Here is a 23576-nt window from a genome sequence, read left to right as displayed (position 1 = left end):
AAAATCTAGAAAAAAAAAAAAAAAAAAAAAAAAAAAAAAAAAAAAAAAGATTGCACTGGCAAAAGGAAGCTGAAATAAATATTTTGGTTTGGGCTGAACTAAAGCTCATGTAGTAGCCAAGCAAAAAGAAACCAAAAAATGTCCCGAAAAAAAAACCCTATCATTTAGGTGAACAACATGAAACTTCTGGATTTTGTATGAGGTAAGCTACATATAAACACAGTCCAAAGTGGGACTGTTTTGATAACACTGAGGTTGCTGAATATCAATCCCCATTTCCAGTATTAATCCACCCTAGTAACCCACCTGTAGCATTATTTAATACTTCAGAACAAAGCATCCTTTCCCAAAACAGGCACTGTATAAGATCTGCATGTGATCTCTATATTACTCTATGCAAAATAATGTTTATACATAGGAGGGGATAGCCCACTACGCTGCCTGAAGCGATCTTTCCTCCTCGGAGATATTTTGGTTTGGTTGCTTCATGTTACTTACACTCCCATTGCAATCTTGGAGTTGTATTGCCAAGAAGAGGTGGAAATGTGTGTGGAGAAGAACCCCCCCTGCTCTCTTTGAATTTCTGGAGGACCCATCCTTGCCAGCACCATGGTTCCCAAGGGCCCTGGAGGCTTTGGGAGGTGAAGGCAGAGCATGTCCTTTCAAGTCCACCCCTGCAAAAGGCGTGCGGGCAAACAGTTCCCTTGTCCTTATTTGTCTTAACCGAACAGATGGAGACCTGTGTAAGTTTGTTTTCACCTCATTCTTCACAATATTTTTTTTTTCAAAGCTCCCTCATGCTGGCCTAGCTGCTGTTTAACCACACACATTCACAGAGGGGAGCAAAGCTCCCCACCAGCCTGCTGGTGCTGGTGGCTGCTCCTCACCTGGCCACTTTGTGACCAGTTCTCAGTAACTGTGCTCTAGACTGGGCAAGGAAAAGGAGGAACCCAGGGGCCTGCCCGGGGCACTGCTCTGAATTACAGCAATGACGCAGAGCAGCAGCCTGAGCAGGGAGCAGCAGTCATGACAGGGACACAGATGTCAAAGGCTGCGTGCAGCCTGGGGAAGGGTGTGTTGAAGGGGCTGGAGCACACAAAACAGGACGTCTTGCTGCCAAAGCAAGAGTTTCTGCCTGAGAAGAGCTCAGGGCCAGAGGCACTGCCCCAGGGTGAGGCCTGGATATAGTCACAGGCCATGTCAGCAGGAGAGGAGCTCTTGTCACCTGGCTTGTGGTATGTGTCTGCTGCAAGTCAGGGGCCTGCTCTCAGAGCAGCCTCCTCGGAAAGCAGTGGATGGCAAGCAGAGCTCATCAGACAGGGAACAAGGAGATAAGAAATTTTCTCTGACAGCCAGGGACAGCACTCTTCCGTGACTCAGATGGTCCCTTACCTGTGCTGTGACTCAGAAATTGTGTGCGATTATGAAGATAAATAGGTGCATCTGTTCCCTGTCTTTTTCCATGTATTATACATAGGAGTATTTTATTTAAGCAGGAAAGAGAGAGGGTTAGGGCATAAAACCTTGCTGTATTAATACTAGATAGGAGTGTGGTAAGCAGGGGTGTGCTTGACAGGACCCAGTGTGGTAAAACTGGGGCAGCACACCAAGGAGCAGGAAAGCCTTACAGAACTGAGGTGAGAAAATTTCTGCATGGAGAGAAAGAGAACAAAAACCTCGAAATAACAGTGCAAGCCCAAATGTGTTTATATACCTCACGCTGAGGTCGATTTTAGACAAACTGCTGAAATATATGTATATATGTGTAAGTCTTTATGTAATATTTTTCCTTACCTAGTTCCTTTCTAAGAAATTGGGAGCTGGGGATGTAACCCAGGCCAACAACTGCTAATTGAGTGAATTTCCTTCTCCTGGCTTTACACTATTCTCCAGAAAAATCCTTTAAGCAACAGCTCTCTCTCTGCTTGAAACACATGTGAACAGTAAAGGGCTATTTAGAGTGATCTATGATGGGTTCTCCATGGATATCTAATATAATTTCTGTTCAGCATAATAGGCTCATTAGAGTAGGCTTGTGCAAAACTGTTTTTACAGAAAAACAGATGGCTCAGTCAAACAGGAGCTCAAGTAAAAGGATGTGCCTTAAAGCTGTCCAGGAAAGGACGTTTTGATCCAATCTTACTACATTTATCATAAGCAGTAAGGCTATTTTGAAAGATGTTCCTAGAAATTCACACCCAAAAGTCATGTGCAAAATTCTGTGATGCATCCACATTTTCACATTTTACATTATTATGTAAAAATCACTACACCATTTCACATGCAGGAAATCTGTGGAGCTAACCAGTGTGTATAAACAGGCATATGGGCCCAAATCCCTAAGTACTTAAGGAACCATCTATGTAAACAGCTCTGATGACCCTACCAAAACCATCTGTAACCTTATCTGTGCTTTTCCAGATTATGGCACTTGGCAATGAAAAATTTAGGACATAAAATTTAGACCTAGTCATTATTACAGAGCTGCACCCAAATAGTTTGTTGTTGTTGTTGTTTGCTTTTATTGTTTATTTGTTTATTTTTGAATCGCAAGTCTCTAGCAATAGCAATATTTTGACAGTGGGAAAAAGTCAAGTAAAAATCCATATGACTTGTTCCCTCTTTCTCCATTATTAGCTATGTAGCAGTCTTTTAATTCTTTTTTTCTTAGTCGACTTTCCACTACAACTCTGAAGTAACTCTTTGGTAGTTCATTTCAATACCCCTCAAGCAAGATAGTTTGATTCCTACTTCCTGACAGAGTGTAAAAATAGGTTAATTCTCTTCTCCCTTATCACAAGCTTAATTGTTTCAATCTTTTCTTAAAATTACTCATCTTCAGAGAACAGAGAAGTCCATTGAATATAAAAGCATACAAGCAAGGATTCCAAGAAACTGCATTATAATAAATAATAATTGTACAGCTGAGATGTGCCAAAAGGGAAGATCCATCTTTTTCCTGTGACCATGCTGTGTCTTAACAAAGTGTCATGCAACTGGGATACAGATATTGCTTATCTTTGCACAGATTGAATTGTCCTTTTTTTTTTTTTTTTTTTTTCTGTAATTGTGGCTCCTTACCTCATATGGACTACGGTCCTACTCCAGAAGTAAAGAGAGTTGCTGAAATCAATGGAGCTACCCACAGAGATGATATTGATTCTGAGCACATGTAGGAAAAAGTGTTTGCTCTTCAAGAATGAAATGTCAGCTTCAAGAAAATCAATAATGGATTTACAAGTGATGTCAATGGGGTCAAAATTTCACTCATAGCATTAGTTCATACAGCAAAATATGCACAACTTTAATACAGTTGCAAACTAGATTACATTTGAATTATTGATTAGGCAGGCTACATTACAGGACAACATGGCAGGTGCCTGAAAAATGCATAGTGAAAGATGGAAATATTTGCAAAGGGAATTGGAAAGACCAAGGCATCAACATGTTACACAAGCCCTGGCAGAAACCCCAGAAATTAAATTCAGAATATTAACTTACCGATAGAAGGATTCATTTATTTCTTCTGCTTTGGTTTGTACCAGTAAGGCCGCTTAACAATCTGTTTGTTCTCAGCACATTCTTTCTTTTGTTTTTCAGTAATATACTTGAATTATGCAATGCATTTGTTGGAGGATGTTCCCCAATACTTTGTTGTTGTAGCAGACCTCATGTTCTCAAAAGCCAAATCCTGCAGATATCCGTTCTTACCTGGTATCTCTTTAGCATTGCCATTGGGCACAAAGAAACTTTAAGTCTTATTTTGTTTCTTTTAGTCATTAAGTTTTCGTCAAAGAACCGTAGAATCGCAGAATGGTTTGGGTTGGCAGGGACCTTGAAGACCATCCAGTTCCAACCCCTTGCCGTGGGCAGGGACACCTCCCACCAGACCAGGTTGGCCAAGGCCACATCCAGCCTGGCCTTGAGCACTTCCAGGGATGGGGCATCCACAGCTTCTCCGGGCAGCCTGTGCCAGTGCCTCACCACCCTAAGAGTAAATGATTTCTGCCTTATGTCTAACCTAAACCTACCCTCTTTTAAAGCCATTACACCTTGTCCTATCACCCCACTCCCTGGCAAAGAGTCCCTCCCTGTAGGTCCCTTTAGGCAAGGGATTCATCACCTTTTCAGTTAAAACATTGCATTTTGCATTCTGCTTTTGCCATGCTGTCTTGAGTAGCTGGTTGCCCTGTTGTGGCAGGGGAGCATTGGACAGGGTGCTAGATAATCCTGGTCTAGACTCCCTTTTCCCATGGCATCTTGGAAATGATGGTGTTTTTGATGTCCCTTCCAACCTGGGTTGTTCTATGACTGGAAACAAGCTACCTTAAGTATGGACACTCAAGCTCTGGCACCTGAGATGCTTCTGTGTGTTGGATACCTGCCTGCTGGCCTTCCTTTAGAGAAGCCTTTCCCTGTGTGACATGGGGGCTCATGGAGAGGAGCTGGGCTGGGCTCCCTGTGGCTGTGCTGGGGTCAGCGATGCCACTTCACCTCTCCTCCCTCCCAGGAAGGGGAAGGCGGCAGCAAGGAATGGGTACCGGGGCTGTGTCCTGCAATGCCACCACCACCAGCCCTGATGCTGCTCTCTTCTGTGCACCTTTCCACCTCCAGATGTTGGGTCACCATTCAGATAATGGCAAAGAGACTGCAAATACAGTCAGTGGTTGCTTGAGTTCCCCTTTGCGTCCTCAAGGGATTTACACATCCATTGGAGCAAAAGCATGGAGCAGGACCACACCAGCTTCCTATTTGGTGAGCCTGGTTGTCCTCCTTGTGAAAGCGAGCTGTAACACACTGCAATGCACAACCATGCAGATGGCTACTTGAGTCCACGTGGACCATAAGCTCAACAGAGCAAGTTCAGTATTCATGTAGATGTGAACGAGGTCCCAGGATGTGGTCCACTGAAGAACAGTACAAGCTGTTTTGATGTTATATTTGTAAATTTCTCTCACCCTTTAAATCCAGACAACACACCCATATGCTCCAACATGGTGCCTTAGAAGAGAATACTCTGGGGTCTTCACACTTCCCTGCTCTTGATAGAGAACAAAATCTAAGACTCAGTTTTGAAACAATACACAGATACGATCATTTATTAGGTATTATAAGCAGAATGAAAAGAGTTACGATTTTTTTTTTCCCTAAACAGATAACATTACATAAAAAATTGCAAGCCATTTTATACAAATTGCTTTTCCATGTGTGTTTATTTTATTTTCATTTACTTCCGACTAGGAAATAGCTTCTTAATGCATTTGCAAGTTCTTGTCTAGCCAGTCCCTGTTGCATAGACACTCCACATCGGCCTGATACAATTCTCATGTTTATTGATCTAAGTTAGAAGTCAATCTATAAAAGTGAAAGGGATTAACTGTTTCAAAAAAAAAAAAAAAAAAAAAAAAAAAAGTTAAGGCCTGTTTCTTTATTAAATTTAGCTACTCAGAGGTTTTATTAAAAAAATGTTCCTACCTCTCGTTCTTTGCAGTAAAGAATACTTGGCAAGGCTCTTTTCATAGAGTACAGATTGTTTAAAAATTGCAGATATATTACAAGATAATAATCAACTCTGTTTAAGGATTTCAGTGGGACTCCTTTTTACACACAATAGAATTATCCCTTTTTTCATGTAAGAGAAGAAAAAGAACATTATAAAGCCAGGGTTTGCAATGCAGAAACCAATAGTGTTGAGTATACTTCATTGCTTGCAATATTCCCAGCTCTGAAGCACTGTAGAGCATAAGATACCAAAGAGTGTTTCATGAAGATTTCTCTCACTGAAAGTCTTACTGTGAGATGGTAGGGGGTATTTACACATTTTACAGGACGTACTTTCCAATTTTAGAATATTTAAAACAAGCAAATTAATTTAAAAGGGCGTTTTGACCAAAGTTTGATACCTAGATCCACACTGCTCCAAGTCCACTCCTGTGAGCCAAATGCTGAGGGGAGTCATACCTTTGTTTAACTCCTTCCTGACCCTCTTATGCTGTATAAAACAACTGGAACAGTAAAACAGAGCTTTTTAAAGATAGATGTTGATACAGCCAATTAAAGGGACAGAGGCCCATGGAGAAAGCCAAACCAGGAGCCTCTTCAAACCAGGTCTGTAGGTTGCAAGGATGGCTGGAAATCCCCTCTGCCTGCTCTGTGCTGGCTGCAGCAATGGCATCCCAGGATTTTTAAGGGTGTTTGGATTACTAATGGTCCTTGTCTACTCTTACTGATACTCAGTAATAAAATCCTACACTCCAAATAGATGGGTGGAAGTCTGGGTGATGGCTTTGGTAGGGGTGGTTCTCTTGCCCTTTTCTTACTGTAGCCCTATGGCTTAAGTTGAATGAGTAGAAAATTGGAAGCAAAGCCATGAAGTCCTGGCTGACTGATTTGCTGCTCTGGCAGTCAGTGGATAAAGGCATTTGGCTTTCTGAAAATGCACAAAATCTTCAGGTTAAAGAAAACTAACACACATGAAGTGGGACTTCTGCAAGCCACTTCCCTTCAGAAAGATGATATACATTTTTTGTTGTCATTGTCTGCTGATAACTTCTTTTCTGAATTTAATTAGAAATATGAAGGCACATAAAATTTAATAAAATCCATATGCACCCCCACTCATCAGAATGAATGAGGAAACGCAAGTTTTTTTTAACATTTAGACTTAACCTAAGCAACCCACATCAGATATGAGGTCCACAAAAGAGTAGATAACTTTATTGTAAAATGCCAGTACTGTTTTTCTACATGTATTGTAAAGTTTCCAGACTTTCCTACTAGCATCTCATGACAATATTCTGAAAAACATAGATAGCCTGTCAGATATCTCTGGAATATGAATGCATTTTTCCTGGTGTTTACGGGGAAGAGTAAAAATATGTGGGCTTCACATTACCCAAGATTTGGTCTTCATAGTTAGGAAGGCAGCAGAAGAAGAATCCCAAGCATATTTCCATAATGGCAGTGGTCCAGCCAAAGCCGTAAGCCCAGCTAAACATATTGATTCCTGTCATTTCAATTTCACTGGAGAACTTTACTGGGTAAATGACCAAGCCCATGATGGAGAACACAGCTGAAGAAACAGAAGAAAACAAAACAAAACAAAAAAAGGATTAAACTAACACTCATCACATTGCCCATCTCCATAATACCTGTAGCTAAATCCAACCATATTTTGGAAGATTTGGAAATAGATCCACTGCCATGACAGATTTTACATTCTTTTTCACTTTTTTTCACTTTAATTTCACAGGTGCATACAGGCATAGAACCAAGTATAGAAGCAGCTGGGAGAAACGCCAGTTCTGGTATGGATATTCCTGCACAAGTTAGACTTTGTTTCACATATTTTCTTACCAGCCACAAAAAGCAAGCCTCCAATTCCTCTTATGAAGTTGAACCGAAGCGTATCAATGGCAAATGCTATGATGGCCAGAGCAAAACAGATGACGAGGAGTATAAATCCAACAAGGTATGTGGCGGCTGCAGCTCTTCCCCAAGCTGAAATCAGAAGGAAGGCAAATTAGAAAAAAAAAAAATAAAATTTCTCTGGTTTATAGTGAACGTCTAATTTTAAACAACCATGGAAAGAAGGTCATCTCTCAAGAAGAAAAGCAGGGAGCTCTCTTTCCTCTTTTAGCTGAGCATCTGGATGCCACCAGAAATCATTAAGTGCAGAGTGTGTAAGGACACCAACTTATACCTCTCCTGCAGAATGCAATGGGACTTGCATACATGCTTCATTTTTAGGTTTAACAATTAAGAATCAAGAGAAAAAGTGATTTTAAAGATTTAACAGTGGACACTCTACTTCACTAACAAACGTCAGCAGATGCTGTAAAACCAGCAGCATTCTGCATGGGCAAGGAGAACTGGACTATCCCTGAAACCAATCAAACTCTTCCTTAAACAAAAACAAAACAAAAGTTTGTACAAGCACTACCACTCTGGCATGCAAATGTAAAAATATGACAATACTCCACTAATGTCAAAATTCAGCAATTTCCACTTTTTTATCCTTTGTTTAGCTCTGTGTCCTAAGTGGAACTAAAGATTTGGTGTCTATTCTGTAATGAAATTTGACCTCTCCTTTTGATCCAAAATCAGAAGTGTTTTATTTTGAAAAACTTGTTCAGGATAGTAATACTTTAATTTCCAAATTATGTAACTTTACGTTATAACATGTCAGAGCTAAGCATATTGTGTTGTTATAACAACAGAAAAAATATTTATTCAATATTTTAAGTCTTGAGGCACAATGACTGCTCCAAGAGATCAAAGTGCCTCCTCCTTTCAGTGTAAAAAGCCTGCTTTGACACTTTTAAAATTGTGTGTGTAGATAGAGTAGGCAGTTAAATCTGCTGGGCATTTACAGACTTTACCTCCTCACCTACACTGTGTTTGCAAGGTGTTGGCTTCTAACCAAAGACATAGAGCAACAGTGCTGTAAAATTACCACAGCCCAAACAAGCCTGGTGATAATTAGAACTCAACTCAAACATGGTGCGCGTTGTTCAGTAAAGGCCTTTTTGCATCGAAGTGCTGTCCATCAGCAGCTGGACAGGTACCATCAGACAGACAAACCAGGGGGAGGACACAGTTCACCAAATAGTTTGGATTTATTATGCTTTTCCACACAACCATCGTATATGTTGGTGACCTACGCACTCTATGGCTTGCGTGCCTGTGCAGGTAGAACCAGAAAATGACCTTCATCTCAGCTCCCTTTTCCTGCTGCTGTAGTAGCCCAAGGCTTAAAGGACGGTCACCCATATAAGAGAATTAAAGTAATAAAATGCAAAGCATCCCCAGTGTTGGCGTGAAAGCCCTCTGGGTTCAGCCACTGCTCTGCCTCTGGCTCTTCCCCAGCCCTCTGATATCGGACTAGGAAAATGGGTCAGGATTATGAGTCAGCCTTACTTTTAACCCTTCAGCCCATCAAAACCAATTTCCCTTTCTGTTTACTTTTCACTATCCACCCCTGCTTTTTGACCCTTGATCCAGTCTAACCATTGCACCACACTTTCCATTTTATGTCCTGTCCTTTTTCTTCCTTATGCCAAAGAGTTTCTGTCTCCTTTAGAGGACTTTCCAACTGTATTATTTGTCATGTAAACAGGAATCTTCCTGAGAAAAACTGAAGGGACAGCAAAGATGTGTCTCACCGTCTAGCCCAGTGTTTTAGCCTAGACTCTTCTCTTAAGGAGTTTACAGGAGGCATGGAGATAGAGAATTGTGGAGATGCAGGGTCCAGCATGGGAGGGGAGCACCTCAGCAGGTCTGCCAAGGCCTAGTGTGCCCAGAGGAGCTGGTGGCAGATCACCACCCCTTGGCTGGAAACATCACCCACGAAGGAGCCCAGTGGGTGCCTGATGGCCACAGCCATGTGCGTGGCACCATGCCCCTACTGCCATCTCCATCCTCCTCAGGGCTCGACCAGGTGTTTCTCCCGATGTAGTGTTACAAGTATGGTGACTGTGTGAAAGCAGGTTGGGTGTACGTCCAGCCTGGGTACGCCCAGCCTGCAGGGCACTGGATGCATGGCAAGCAGAGACATGCTTGCTGCAGGATGCTTACATCTTTAGGATGCGTTGCTTAATCACCTAACAGCCGATTTTGTGACACTCGCTTCTAAAAAGAGAAAAAAATGTACCTCAAAGTTGGGAGAAAACCAATGCGCAGCTGCAGTACAGCAATAGGCTTCCATAGGAGAGCCACCACGAGTTTTTTTGAGGAACAGTACCCTGACTTTGCCACCTGTCCTTCACAAAGAGTAGTTTTCAGGAGCCTAAGACCACAGCGTGTAAATGGCTTACATTTCTGGGGTAAAAGGTTATGTGGTGATAATTGCAACTGTTTCTGTATCTGAGGTATTAATTTTTGCTTGTGCCAGAATAACTAGAGTAGCTTAGCGGCCTTACAAATATGACTAGTACTTACAATTCCTCAAAAAGGTCAGAATTAGAAGAATTAGAAGAATTAAATGGGTCAGAAAACAGAGGGAGAATGTATAACCTCAGCCATTACAACTGCAAATGTCTTCTGCACCTCTAGAACAGATTCTCAAAGGCTTGGCGCAAATGCAGAGTCCCTGCGATGTTAAGCAGCAACGCCCTTCCCACCAGGCTCTTTCTCCACAGGCTGCAAAATACTTTGTTGAAAGTACCATTTCAGAATAGGTGTTTTATTGGGAAACACTTTTGAATGGTTTTAGGAAATTTTTTAGTTGCAACCAAGTGGCTAAGCTGATCCCAAATATTTTATTTTCCTTTTTTTTTTTTTCTTTTTTTTTTTCTCTTTAATATAAAGCAAACATTATAGCATAATTATTTTTTTTTCTAATTGCAAAGTTTTTTCATAACAATTAAAAAAGCAATGCAGTCCAAAGAATGTAACACCATGGCTGGTGCAACACCAACTCAACGAACACTTGACTCTAGAGAGAAGCAGCTGGAAGTTCTCCCATCATAAAATGAGAAATAGGGATGCAGGGAGCAGCAGCTTGCAGTACATCAAGCTGAGTCTGTAAAAATACACAGCAATTTGTGAGATCTGTTTTCTCAGTCCCCGCACATGGCAGTGATGTTTTGGCTGTTTAATAGTTAAAATCTGCTTGTTAGAAAAGAAATATGTGTTTATGCAAGAGTGTCCTGGAATACCAGCAGGATCCTGTAACACTGCATGTCAGTCCTACTTCTCCCTTTTCACCTCCTCTGTCAGCTGAAAAAAAGCCCATCAACAAGCACTGTGAGAGGCTTTGCAGGAAGCTACACACCACCCTCCCTTCAACTCCTTTTAGCTGGCAATTTTCTGAGTGACTTTATCTTAAGCAAAAACCTTACAGCAAGACCTTGCTATCTCACACAGGCAAAAATTTCATGCCTATCTTAAGCAGAGCACAGAGTGCTTCTATTTACAGTGTCTTGTGCAGAAGTCAGCGATGACTTGTAGTCAGCGAGCCCAGACTACCCACTGTGATCGCAGCCATATGGGACTACTGGAAAGTGCAAATAAGTGCCTGCCTTCTGAAACCCACTGCCATGTGAGGAGACCCAGAGCTAATTTAGAGAACAGAAAGAGTCTACCCGTACCCTTGCAGAGCTCACTGTAGCTTCTGAGCAAGGTAATTAGCTGACAGTGTACAATAATAACAGCTTTATTACTGTGCTATTAAAGCTAAGTTAGTTTGGAGGTAGCATGACTACCTCTTGTATTGCTCCATCTGAACATATTCTGACCATCCTCTTGCTGACTGCAGCCATATGGAAGCTGATTGGCTTTATTAGAAACCCAGGACTAAGAATATCTCCGATTTCCTGCCTTCCTGATTTTACTCCCTCATGCATTCTCCAGTTTGCAAAAGTGCAAGCACCGCTTGTGCTTCACACACAAGGAGGCAAACTTCCTTGCACAGCAGTAAGCTGAGTCAGTGGTGTATGTGGTTCAAAACACAGAAACGTTCACAGTGATCTTCTCATGCCTTTCTTGCTGAGGTACCCCCAAACCACATGAACTCTGGAGTGTCTCCGAGTCATATTTTCTGAAAGAAACACCAGAGTTCAGGAGTCCTTCTGCTCTAATCAATAAGAATATGCTTCATCAAATTTTCCTCCTGTCTTGAAGCTGACACACAACTAGCATTGGAAAGAAAAATAAATGGTTGTTGACAGCTCACAGGCATCAACAAATTATCTATGCCTTTTCACCAGCTGATCATTTTATCACATCAGCCACTGCAGCAAATTGTGCAGCAATTTTAAGGAGAGTTTCAATATAGAAAGGGGGGAAATGCAGAACTGTCTTGGAAAGACGATAATGTTTACTTTGTTATCCCTCATACCAACAAGGGAGACAAACACAAATCCTGCTGTTCTAGCTCCAGTCTTACATAGCAATTCTTACAAGAGCTGAAATCTGCCTTGGTGGTGATTCATCTCTGTGTTGTACGTAATGAGCATGTTTCTAGACTGAGTTTGCAGAGCTCAACCTGTTTTATGACTCTCTGATTAAAGGGAAAGAGCATTATTTTGGAAACAAAGCTGAACTCAGATTTCTCAACCTGACGTTCTTCACCAGGGTGTGGCACACTCTGCAGAGCACACAATTCGCTATGAAAAGGAACTGCTTTAGCCAGGTTTTATCCATTTCATTTTGTTTTGTTCTCACCGAGAACATTTCCATGTGAAAGCAAAAATGTCTGTAGAAAAACATGTCTGCAGCTTTGAATTTGTGCATGCGTTTACAGTAAGACTCCTTGATTTGTATCCTTTGGAAAGAAATTAAATTGAAGGTGGTTTTCCTAATTTATATCCCCTTAGCTTGCATTTTACGTGGACCCATCAAACTCATTAACCCTAAGCTTGTTTTATCAGCTGAAAGGTTACAAACTGCTGGTGTATACATAAGCCACTGATATCCAGGACTCAAGGTAAGTGGCATGGTCAGGATTTCCTTTTAACGCTGGACAGGGCAAAATCTTGTCTTCTGAAAATCATGACCCTCTAACAACCAAACTACAAGAAATTTCTGCGATCTTTTTGGAAACGAGAGAACATTAAAATCTCTGCAATTGTTTGCTGATCACAGAGCTGTCTTTGAAATACCTGACTTCATTTATTCATTTACAGATGAAATAAATCAGAAACTATTAAAAGCAGCTTCTTATGAATAAACAGTATATGCAGACTGAAAGCTATTGACTGAAAATAATTTATCAGAAAGGCTATAAAAATGAGGAAAATCACATATTAGTCACGGATAATTTACGAACAGAATAAAACGGGGAAAAAACATTCAAAGGCATGACTGGATGTGTATTATTCTCTGAGCTTCTATCCTCCAGTGCTCTTCATTGCATCTGGATTGTTCTTAAAACATCTATGTTTTCTGGATATATTTTCCTTGGGAAGTTGATGCTGGTTGCCTACCTGTTTCTTGTGTGAGTTTATATAATTTGAAATGGAATAAAAAATACACATTTTTGGTTCTTCTTTTTGGTGACTTTGTTTTCTTTTCCTTAGCATTACTTCAGAATTCATTGGCAGTCAATAGGTGTTTCTCAATTAATAACCAAGTATTACCTCATAACATGCAGGCCATTTTTATGTGGGCAGGAACCAGTTTTTAGCTTGTCGCTACTAAAGAGACAACCACTGTGGCAGAGAACAACCTACTTAGGTTCACACCAAGTACTGGCATTCTAAAGTTTCTCCATGATTAGTAGCAGGTCCAGTATAAATGGGAAAGGATCACAACTTCCGATTACCCCATTATAAAGTCTTTAAATGACAACAGTAATGAAAAGAACCCTTATGCATAGACCATCTATGAGTAAAACATAATATGCATTAGCAGAAGACAGTGTCTAGCCTTAATGCTAAGATGATGGTTCATTCAGCTTGGTGGATTTTAACTCATTTGAAGCAAATTACTATGAACTCCCAACCACTGACTTTAGTCGTGAACCTATACAGGCAACACCTGCATCCAAGGCTTCTGAAAACCTCTTCTCTTACTGAGGAAAGCAACCCAACTTAGGAGCTATCCTGACTTGCATTTTGAGGGGAGGAGCAGTGACGTCTTGAGGGAGTGGTTCAAATTAATTTCACCAAAAGCCCAGACATGTATAAGCTTGACTTAGAAGCTGGCTTCTGCAAATCCTGTATTAATGAGGGCTTCTCCTTGATGCTTACTTTGCACTAGGGAGGCAGAAGTGGCAGAGCGTGTAGAGCCATCATCAAAGGGATCACCAAGGGAGTAAGTTAGCTATTAAAAACAACGTGTGCACTGTGCCTCAGAATTAAAGGTTTGACCAGGAGAGAATTAGGGAATATCCCTAGCCCGCATTATCTTCAGAAGCAGTTGCATATGCTGCAAACATCTTGGGATCAAAATTTAGTTTTGTTGTAATACTACAACATTTTTCCTCCTATTTTTCCTACTCATTTTACGCTAAAAGAGGATGACTTAAACTTGAATGGGTGTATAGGGGTGGGCAAGGTCAGATAAATAATTCAGGTAAGGTATTGATGAATCAGTACATATACATAAATTCAGTTAATCACACAGTGGCAAGATGTACCTGCTTCTTAACTACTTCTGTGCTAAAAATGGGTTAAAATATATAATGTGAGTTAAACAGAATAAACTTCCACAACAACACAGCCTATGAACTAGGACTTGTAATTGAAACAGCAGAGTGGAACCTTTCCAAAAAGCTCCTTTTAAGTTTGATTTTCCTAGGGCCATCTGAGGCTGAAGAATACTGAATTTACATCTCATTTCCATAGGCACCAAGTATTGTTCTCCTTACTCTTGACCTGCATTTTTCATGCTGTGAGCAAACTGTGTTCTGAAACCTTGCTGCAAGTAGCCTCTTGCACTAGGGAGTTTCTCTCCAACAGAGAGCAGCTATAAATCTGGATCTAATTTCCTGTTAGAAGCAAAAAATTATCATTTGAAAAAAATAATATATACAAACAGATGGTACTTTGTGTTCATAAAATATCTTGCAAGCCTTATTTACTCTTCTTGTGAATGAAAATGGCATCTTTGACAATACATCTTAAAATTCTTCAGCGTTTCCTGCTTGCTGCTGATAGGGTTGTTAATGAACAAATGGGAACTACACAGAGACATCCTATTTTGGGGTCCAGATTTAAACACATTGTGCATATTCAACATAATTCGTGACATTATGTGTGTTCCATTGCAGACTACTACTCCAGCAGAGCTGTTTGTGAGCTGAAGTGCTGTTTCGTACCAATAGGAAGACAGAAGCCTTTGGGACATAGTCAGAAACATCTGACACAGATGTAAACATTCTCACTTCACAAACTAACTTGAGTTCCCAGGAATTTTTGATTGATGAGAGATCTTGTAACAGCGCTTGACAAAGAAGAAACAGAGCATTAAAAATGTGCCGACTCGCCATGTTCAGAGTTGCTCAGAACAACACAAGCTGTCAGTGAGAAGTAATATGGAAATGTAAAACTAATAGATAATAGCATTTTGAGAGGAATGTTTCTTTTCCTGAGTAAGTGATTTTCTGCTTAAGTAATCTGGCTGTTTAACCTTACTGTGGAATTCAAAATCAGCCTTGCAGACCTTATCACCATTCAGACTAGGGAGAGAGTACTATAGCCCTGTTGTATCAGATTACCTCAATAAACTAGGCGAAGATATGAGGTAAAGAGAAATGAGAATATAACCACAAGTTTCCATAAATTTTCAGCAGAGGTGCCTCTGGTGTGTGTGAGCAAATGGTATGCGCTCAAGGACTTCAGATCCTGAGAATTCAAAGCACTGAGGATCTTTGCAAAGTCCTTGACACCAGCAGTTCGTATCCTCACAGGGAGATGAGAACCCTTCACACGGATGACATTTTTCCATGAGATTTAACTGTAATTGTTGAAAGGGATGTTGGATGATAAACAGTGGTATGCCATCTGCAATTGCTCTCTGTGGAGTTAATTGCTGAATAACGTAACTATTATTTAGAAAAGAGTCTGATTAAATGAATCTGCCACTAAACATAAAAAAAGCACAAACCCTAAAATTACAAGGGAAAGCATATTTGCAATTGCAGATGAGGAATGAAAATTGCCATGCTAATTAAATGCTCTGGGCTTGTACCTCTTCTCTTATACCTCTATAGTAGCAATGGAGTCTCTCCTACAAACTCAGGGGGGAAAAAAATCATTCTCTCTTGCATTAGAGTTCCTTAAATATATTGCTGTTGTGATATTTTCATTAATATAGTTTAAGACATGCAATTAAGCCTGTATTTTCTAGCATTCTAAATTTTGAATACCTATTGAATATTCTAAGTTATTAAGTAACTAATCTTGTCGTCCTATTTCTCACTGGTTAGTCCTCAGTAATGTTACACTTTCAGGAGACTGATGACTTAGGCAATGATGTGCTACCCTACGCACTGTCATTAACACTGCTGGAAATTACCGTATATAAATGTAATTGTTTCAGGTTTTGATGTAACAGGAACAGCAAAAAGGTTTTGTTTTCAATTCACCCTGTATCAAAGGATTCAGTGCTTTGCCTTGTAATGCAGGTAAGGCAGGGAGCACGGATCTGGCTCCACTCTGAGCTCCCACACAGCCTTCCTTGGACTTGCCAGAAGCCTCCTCAGCCTTTGTTTCCCATATTTAGGGACACATCTCCAAATCTACCTGAATATCACCATTATCTGGAAAAGTTTAGGTGCAGAACCTTGGCTTCAGGGAAAGCCTGCAAGAATGGCCCTGTGACTTGAGAGAAGCCCTCCTTCAAAGGACAATTACACGCCTTCTCCATTTCTCTTCCTATGTGCACACACCCTCATATGCTAAGGAGCAGTCGGGACAGGCTGCTTCTCCTCCCAGGCCCTGCTGAAGGGGACTGTCTCCTAGTTCAGCCCTCTGGAAATATCCCTGTGTTGTTCTGCTCAGGGCATTTGCCTGAGGCAAGAGAAGGCTTTCCCATGCCTGACTGTCAGAGTGATTGCGACATGGAGGAAGGCTAAACAATTTCATGTAGGCAGTGTGGCAGTGGGAAAATGAGGTGTGTAGTCTGCCCTGTGCCCTAGGTGTGATGAGTCAGTGGTCTGGCTGGAGAAGGCAATTTTCCAGAAGGAGATGTGGAGCCAGGACCTCACTGTTGTATCATTACCTGGGGGGGAGGAGGCAAGTGGCAAGTGATTTCCATTCATACATGCTGCCTCCATAATAATAAACGGGGCTTCATCATTGCAAAAGGTTCCCTGGACCCATCGTTCAATTTAAAAACAAAAACAAATGAACAAACAAAAACAGGGAAGAAAATTTTCTTACCAATGGAGTTCTTAGGAGACTAAAGTAGAATATTTCATGTCCTGACAGGCTATTGCCTTTTGCAACATTCCCTTTGTTTACTTATGCTTTAGACACTCATCTGCTATCATTCTTGAACCGTTTTTTTTTTTTTTTTTTTTTTTCCTTTATAATCATACTATACTAGCCATCCCATCCTGTAGTATTGAACTAACATTCACAGTCCAAAATAATACTGGAATGAGATAGAAGATGGTGACCCACTACATGGGAAGACAAGATGGAGAAATGTGTCCTCTCCAGATGGCAAAATCATTCATCCCGCCACTAATCTCCACAGGCAATAAACTCTCTGGACATCCTAGAAAAAGGCTGGATTTGAATACTATGATGTGAAAATAACTGATGGTCTGGATTCCGTCACATGGAAATACCTTTTCTTGACTTTTTTTTTCCAATATTTCTGTTTGCACCGTGCAAATGACCCAACAACTTCAACCTAGGCTTAAGCTTGAAATTATTTTGATGGCAGCATCTGCACATGGAAAGGCTGCAGGGCCAGGTGGAACATAAGATGGGACATGTACCCCTGAGTTATACATCTTATTGTGTATTGAAACGAATCAAATAGAATCAGATATTCCTCCTAGCCAAGGACACACATTTAAACATCTTCAGAGCCTGCAATGGAATAAATCACGCACTAAAAATTGTCTCAGGTCTGAGACACACCTTGTTCAGGAGAGGTTATGCAGCCAAAAAAATCCAGAAAAACAAAGGAATACCATGCCAGCATCATGAAGGGATTTAACCTCTGTGTTTTCTTTGCAAGCTCAGCCATGTCCCCGCTAGATACTTTCCATATTGTGCTCATTATCCACCTCTTAAGTATTTGTCTCTGTCTTTGTAATGGTTCAATCATGTTATGAGCTTGAAACCTGTACTTGTTCCAAATAGCAGAAAATGCTAGAGCTACAGTTTGCATTTCTCAGTCCCTCATCTTAAACTCCATTCATTTCTGATGTGTCTTAAGGCACTAGATATTTTTCCCTATAAAGTTCTGTTTGTTTGAGCTAGACATGCTTGGAAAGCAAAAGACTTCTGGTAATGTCTGTATTAGTGTCATATTCTTAAAACAGAAGATCTGGACTCTTGGAGAAGTTAGTAGAGTACATAAACTCCTCATGTTCTCACTTTCCACAGTCTTCATACACTTGCAAAAGACCAGCAGAGATGCAAGGCGAATTACAAACATTGCAGGTGGAGAACGTGATCTGAATTTGCAGTCTATATTGAACAACTTGCAAGATCTTTATAGTTGGATCTATTTATAATAGGATGAAGATGTCTGAAATGGATTAAGACATCTACACTGTCCAAGCCACGTTGAGCATATTCAACGGCAGCCGCTGGGGTAGATGTGCATATCATGCATGTCAGTGAAACTAGCCCCAAAGGAAGACTGAATTTCAGAACGTACCCAGCCTGGGAAGCTGAGAATAAAGCCCAGAAGAAAGGAAATAGGAACTGTGGAATAGAGGGGGAAAGAAAGAATTAATCTCTGGAAAAATGTAAAATGTTTCTGTTCTTTCTATTTACACCATGTCTTTTGTCTCTGCACCCAGGAAGGCAAGTAATTGCACTCTGTTCATCAAGCATGGTGTTGAGCTTGGCACAAGACACTGAATGATTGTTTTCTGTGACCTTGCTGGAGCAGTATGGATAAACATAATCCCAGAACTATTAAAAACCCATGTTCTAGCACTGAGGTGGGTAAAATCAGACTCAATGCAAGACCTGCAGTTGCTTGCAACTGATATGCTGTTACAGGGCTTGCTTTTTGGGTGGAATCCAAGGCACCAGCATCAGGCACCTGCACCCCGCATGAGGAAAGACAAGAGCCACAAAAGAGACATCCCAAGCCACACCTCAGTACATCCTCAGTAGGCCACACCTACTGAGCAAGAATGGAGTGATAGGAAGTACAGAGGACAGGGTTGTCTCCGAACACATCCCACCTCTGAATTCATGGTGCCTGAAGGAAATCTGACCAGAAAGCACCTCCATCTCCTCAGGGCTGAGAGCTGAGACCAGTCCTCTGAGACAGATTGCTCATTTGCTCTTCCAAAAAAAACAAAAAACAAAAACACAGACTGCAATCCTTCCTTCCTCTTCTGTGTTTCATAAATAGCAGAGAAAATGGTGTTTCCTGCTGCCTCCATTGCAGGCCACCTCTAGGTAACACCTGAACTGTTAGCAGGCTTGCCTGGAAAGGGTGGGACCTGAGTCCAGATCAGGCTGGGGGCTCAGCCCAGGTCTTCCTGTAATAGGTCCTGGTCCTGGTTCCCTGGCAATGGGTAGGAAAATCACAAAACCAGAAGTACAAAGAGCAAGGAGGACCACAGCTCTGCTGCATAGTGCTGCAGACACCCTGCTTGCATTAGGGGAGAGTGGGTATCTACATCTATGGGGCTAGAAAGGAGCAGGATAGTGACGTGACTTTGCACCATGATAGGTCTACAGCCTTCTTACCCCTCTGGGGGGCCCACCCTTGTATTTTACACAGGCCCAGATTTACACTGCAATGGATTAATCTTGCAAAGCCAAAGGTCTGGCAGCAAAATCCACCATCATTTGGCTTATGTGCATATTTGTTATGTTCTACTTTTACATATTGCCCCATTGACTAAATGACTCTATTGTCTCAGACATATCCTTTTCCACCTGGGAATGTTGTCGAGGAGGATTTGCTCAGGCTTTCTGTGTATTTAGTAAATTTTCAGAGGTTAACTGTTAGATAGATGTCCACTGAGAGAGTACTGCAGTCATGCAGCATGCAAACAGCACTTCTAATGCTTTCAAAAGTGCCAGATGACTCTCCAATGCATGTTCTGGAGAATATGTGTGTACTAAGACCAACATGTTAGAAGCGTGGCACTTACTGAGGATGTAATTCAAGGTAACATGACATGTTGTGGGATAGTCCAGAGGAGGACGACCTCCCTGGTTTGTCTGTAGATGCTTCCCAGTGGGAAACTGCACACAACTACAGGATTTAAGCATGTAAGAGAGAGGCAGGGTAAGGAAGGAAGTGTAATGCCAAACAAGCATGTGGGACCTGGAAGCATTTATAGCATGAAGAGAAGCATGGTGAAACCTCTGAAATTCTCTGTTCGGGCAAAATGGGCCTTCATGACACAGACAGTGCCTAAACTGGAGCACCTAACTTTTCATTGAAACTCAGGACTGGGAAGCCCTTTGCTAACTCTAACCAAGGAAGGCCAGGCCTTTCTCACCGCCCCTCTACCCACAGTATGCACACATACTTGCAGCTGAGCATCACGGTCTCTCTCCTGCCCTCCAATGCCACGTGCCAGAGGCAGCAAATTGGCTCGATCCATGCCCAGCCAAATAGCTGACACAGGAGCTCCAAGAGCAGGACTGGGCATGTGGCTGAATGGAGCTGGCCTTGTCTCACAGCCCTGCACTCGCATGGGCCTCCTACAGTTAACTCTTTACAGATTAATTCTGAGCACGGGAGGTAGAGTTTGGCCATGGATGATATACTTTCAGAAGTACTTTTGAAAAGCTGTAATAAATGACCTCTGAGACTGCTTCTGCAAGCTCTCATTTTCAACTAAAACAGCTGGAATTTGAACCTTAGAGAAAATGTTCTTCTGTAAAATTTGAGTGAGCATCAGCATAAATCACAAGAAAGCTTGAACCTTCTGGCTTAGGCTAACAGTCCACCACTCCCAATAACTCGCTTCAGACTGTGGCCCATACCTGACATACAGAAAAAAGCTAAGAAACAGCACACATTTACAGTGATCCTTCTCTTGGCCTACCCTCCCAGACTTAGTCGTTTAAACCTCTTCAAGCTGGGACAGCTTGTTTAATAGCACACTTAAGCAAAATTCAACACAAACATAAATGCTTTCTTCTCTTAAAGCTTTCTTTCATAATCACACGAAGGCTCCTTCACACGACTCACCTACTGGAGTAGCATTCTGCAGTCTGACACTCCCTGGGGATATCTTTGTATCATTTCTACCTCCCCACTTGTACATTTCTACCTCCCCACTTGGCTTATCACACTCATTCCAGGCTTACCCCCACAACTTGCTTCTTGGACATTTGATCAACAGTATCTTTTAAGTTCTGGAAAGCCGTGATTAGTGAGAAAAGTTTACCAGCTTTTTCTAAAAGAGGAAAAAAACTCTTAAGTGCTGTGATATTTTCTGCACTTGTGGCTTTTTCTTTGTACCATGCAAGCCATTTCCTAAAGCACCCAGGTTTCTTCCTGCACAGGGTTGAGGGCACCTTCATTCTGTTTCTCAAAAACCTTGATGTATTTCAGTGTCGGTCCCTATCTCCCATAGCTTCTTACATGAAGGTCAGATATAAGGAGATACGGCGAGGAGAGCTGAGGGAAGAAGAGCTTGGAGAGGTGACCCACTGCTTCAGAGCCCTCCCCGTCGCCCCTGCCGATGCTTACCGTAACCCATGAGGGACTCGCACCTCCATTCCCCACCCTCAAAAGGCTTCCTGCAGCTCTCCCATAGCGACGCTTGGTGCACGTAGGGCAAGGTCTGCGACTCCAGCCAGCCCCTGCCCGCCAGTGCAATGATGCCAAAGATGACGCCGATGCCCAGGAGCAGGGGTAGGATCCATCTGCACCGCGTGTAGTCGAGGCCGTACTTCACCATCGTGCAGGGCCGCAGGAGGCTGGCGGGGCAAGGAGAGCTGTCTCTGCTACCGACCCAGCCGAGCTAAGGGAGCACCCGTACCTGCCAGCCGGTCTGCAGGTGTCTGAGAAAAGCTTTTTAATCGGGACACTCATGGGAGGGAGGGAGGGAGGCAGCTCCTCCTAAATTCAAATGAGTAAGAGCCTCCGGAGCAATAACCAGTCTGGCTGGGGAGAGGCTGCCAGGCTGGGTTTGTCAGTGGGATCCTCTCTGCTCTGCTGACTCGGTAACAAAGAGGGTGATGTTTACCCTCGGCATTTAACGCTTTCCTTCCTGCCGCTCCCCAGCGAAAGGAGCAACTCACTGCTGTGCTTGCAGCTTCGCATCTTCCCTGGGACTTGCATGGGGCAGGTAAATGCAGGAGGCAGCCCAGGCAGCTGTTTGCTTTGGAGGGTGGTGGTTGCTCCTGAAACTTGACACCTGCAGGTTGAAAGATGCCTTTCTTGGACTCCGTTTAAAAAGGAAATGATACCCTATGTTTGGCAATCAATGAAAAAAAAAATGCTCTAGCTGCTATTAAGCTAACACATAGCTGCAGGGGGGAAAAATACAAGAGTTCATCCTTAAAAATATAGTATATTCAGGTTATAGCCTCTGTGAGAGAATGAAAACTAGGCTTGGGTTTGACTGTGCCTTGCGAAGCCTCCCTACATGTGGATCTGGCTGTGCATATGTGGCTCAGGGCCTGCCAGAGCCTGCCTGCGATGTGCTGCGAGCGTGATGCAGAAGAGACAAACCACGGCCTCCTGGCTGCGGGTTGATCTGCCAGCCAGCTTGGAAACAACCCAGCCGTGCTCGTAGGGCTCTCCCTTTGAACTAACGTGTGCCTCAACCTGGTATTTCAGTTGTCTGTACGTCTGGAATCAGCTACACCATTTGCAGATTTAAGTTGTTTTCTGTGAAACATGGTGAAGCTCACAGGATGCTAAGAATCCTTTTCTGCCATGGTGGGTTTTGTCAGCCAGGTCTGCATCCAAGCCTGGACCTGATGTACTCAGAGGGATTTGCAACCATACTGCAGTTTTTATGGTGAAATGCAGCATCCATACTGAATGGCAAGCTCCACAGCTTTTTGCCAAATTAATTTTCATAATTCCATAATAAAGATAATATAAAATAAATTCATACATTACATAGAATTAATACACTGTACAGGACTGTGCACCAGGAGTTCTTGAGCTCATGTAGACCCAAACTGGAACATCCACACCAGTGAGCTGCAGCACAGTGAAGAGCCATTATTTACACCATGAGAGCAATTTGTATGGATTAATGTGACACTGTGCCTTACCTCTAAGCATGTTAGCCTGGTGGTAGATTAGCAGTGGCTGCTTGGTCCCTCACCCTCCAGCTGGAGCAATTTTGGCTAGCTGAAGCCTTCAGGCAGCAACTCTCCTTTAGTATGGTCATGGCCCATTTTCCTGAGGTTGTGAGAGGTCCATCAACAGCATTCAACAGACCTCCGCTAGAGCAGGACACATCTGTACAAACTTGGCCTTGGAACTGAGCATCACTTAGAGCAAAAGCCAACCAACAACACATCTCAGCTGCTGTTTTGAGGATGAAAATAAGAGGCAACCTCAAGAAAAATGAAACCATATTTTGTAAAGGACATTTTAGGGAGCTCTGGTAGGTCACATTTGTACTAGCCACAAATTCAATTATCTTTAACCTAAATATAATGCTTAAAAGTTTAATTATCAATTCTAACACACTGTAATATATATTTTTTACACATTGAATTCTTATATTTACATTAAAACAAATATTATTTGAAGCTCACTCTTATTGCAACATATTGGTACCTGCAACCTTTCCAGATCTGTTTACACATATTCTTTCTGTTGCCACAGCAGAGATAAAGATGATCACAAAATATCCAAAAGACTGAGTCAAAAGAAGTTTGGATTTGGATATCAGATGTTTTTTAAACAATGACCTCAAAAACACTGATGCACGTGGCAGTAGACTGTAGCCCTCACTCAGCTGTCTATATCTAGTCTCTTCTCAGTTCTCAGTCCTT

At 42.0% G+C, this 23576-nt stretch overlaps 1 protein-coding gene across 1 annotated transcript; it reads right to left on the bottom strand.

The window, feature by feature from the left end:
- Window positions 1-5070: 5070 nt before the first annotated feature.
- Window positions 5071-21650, bottom strand: LOC101797113 (p53 apoptosis effector related to PMP-22). Its single transcript, XM_005017737.6, has 3 exons — window positions 21304-21650; window positions 7357-7500; window positions 5071-7072 (listed from the first exon to the last, which is right to left on the bottom strand). Exons 1-3 carry the CDS (start codon window positions 21512-21514, stop codon window positions 6858-6860), a joined length of 570 nt encoding a protein of 189 aa, XP_005017794.1. The 5' UTR covers window positions 21515-21650; the 3' UTR covers window positions 5071-6857.
- Window positions 21651-23576: the final 1926 nt, after the last annotated feature.

Source organism: Anas platyrhynchos, chromosome 3 (genome assembly GCF_047663525.1).
Source record: "Anas platyrhynchos isolate ZD024472 breed Pekin duck chromosome 3, IASCAAS_PekinDuck_T2T, whole genome shotgun sequence".
NCBI lineage: Eukaryota > Metazoa > Chordata > Aves > Anseriformes > Anatidae > Anas > Anas platyrhynchos.
This window is presented reverse-complemented; position numbering and strand designations above follow the sequence as displayed.

Excerpts from the sequence above, each read along its gene's own strand:
- LOC101797113 (XM_005017737.6), bottom strand. The coding sequence starts at position 21,514 with ATGGTGAAGTACGGCCTCGACTACACGCGGTGCAGATGGATCCTACCC. Across the intron at positions 7,501-21,303 it reads CGAGTCCCTCATGGGTTACG|CTTGGGGAAGAGCTGCAGCC; the intron begins GTAAGCATCGGC and ends TTCTGATTTCAG. Across the intron at positions 7,073-7,356 it reads AGGCTTGCTTTTTGTGGCTG|CTGTGTTCTCCATCATGGGC; the intron begins GTAAGAAAATAT and ends CTGTTTCTTCAG.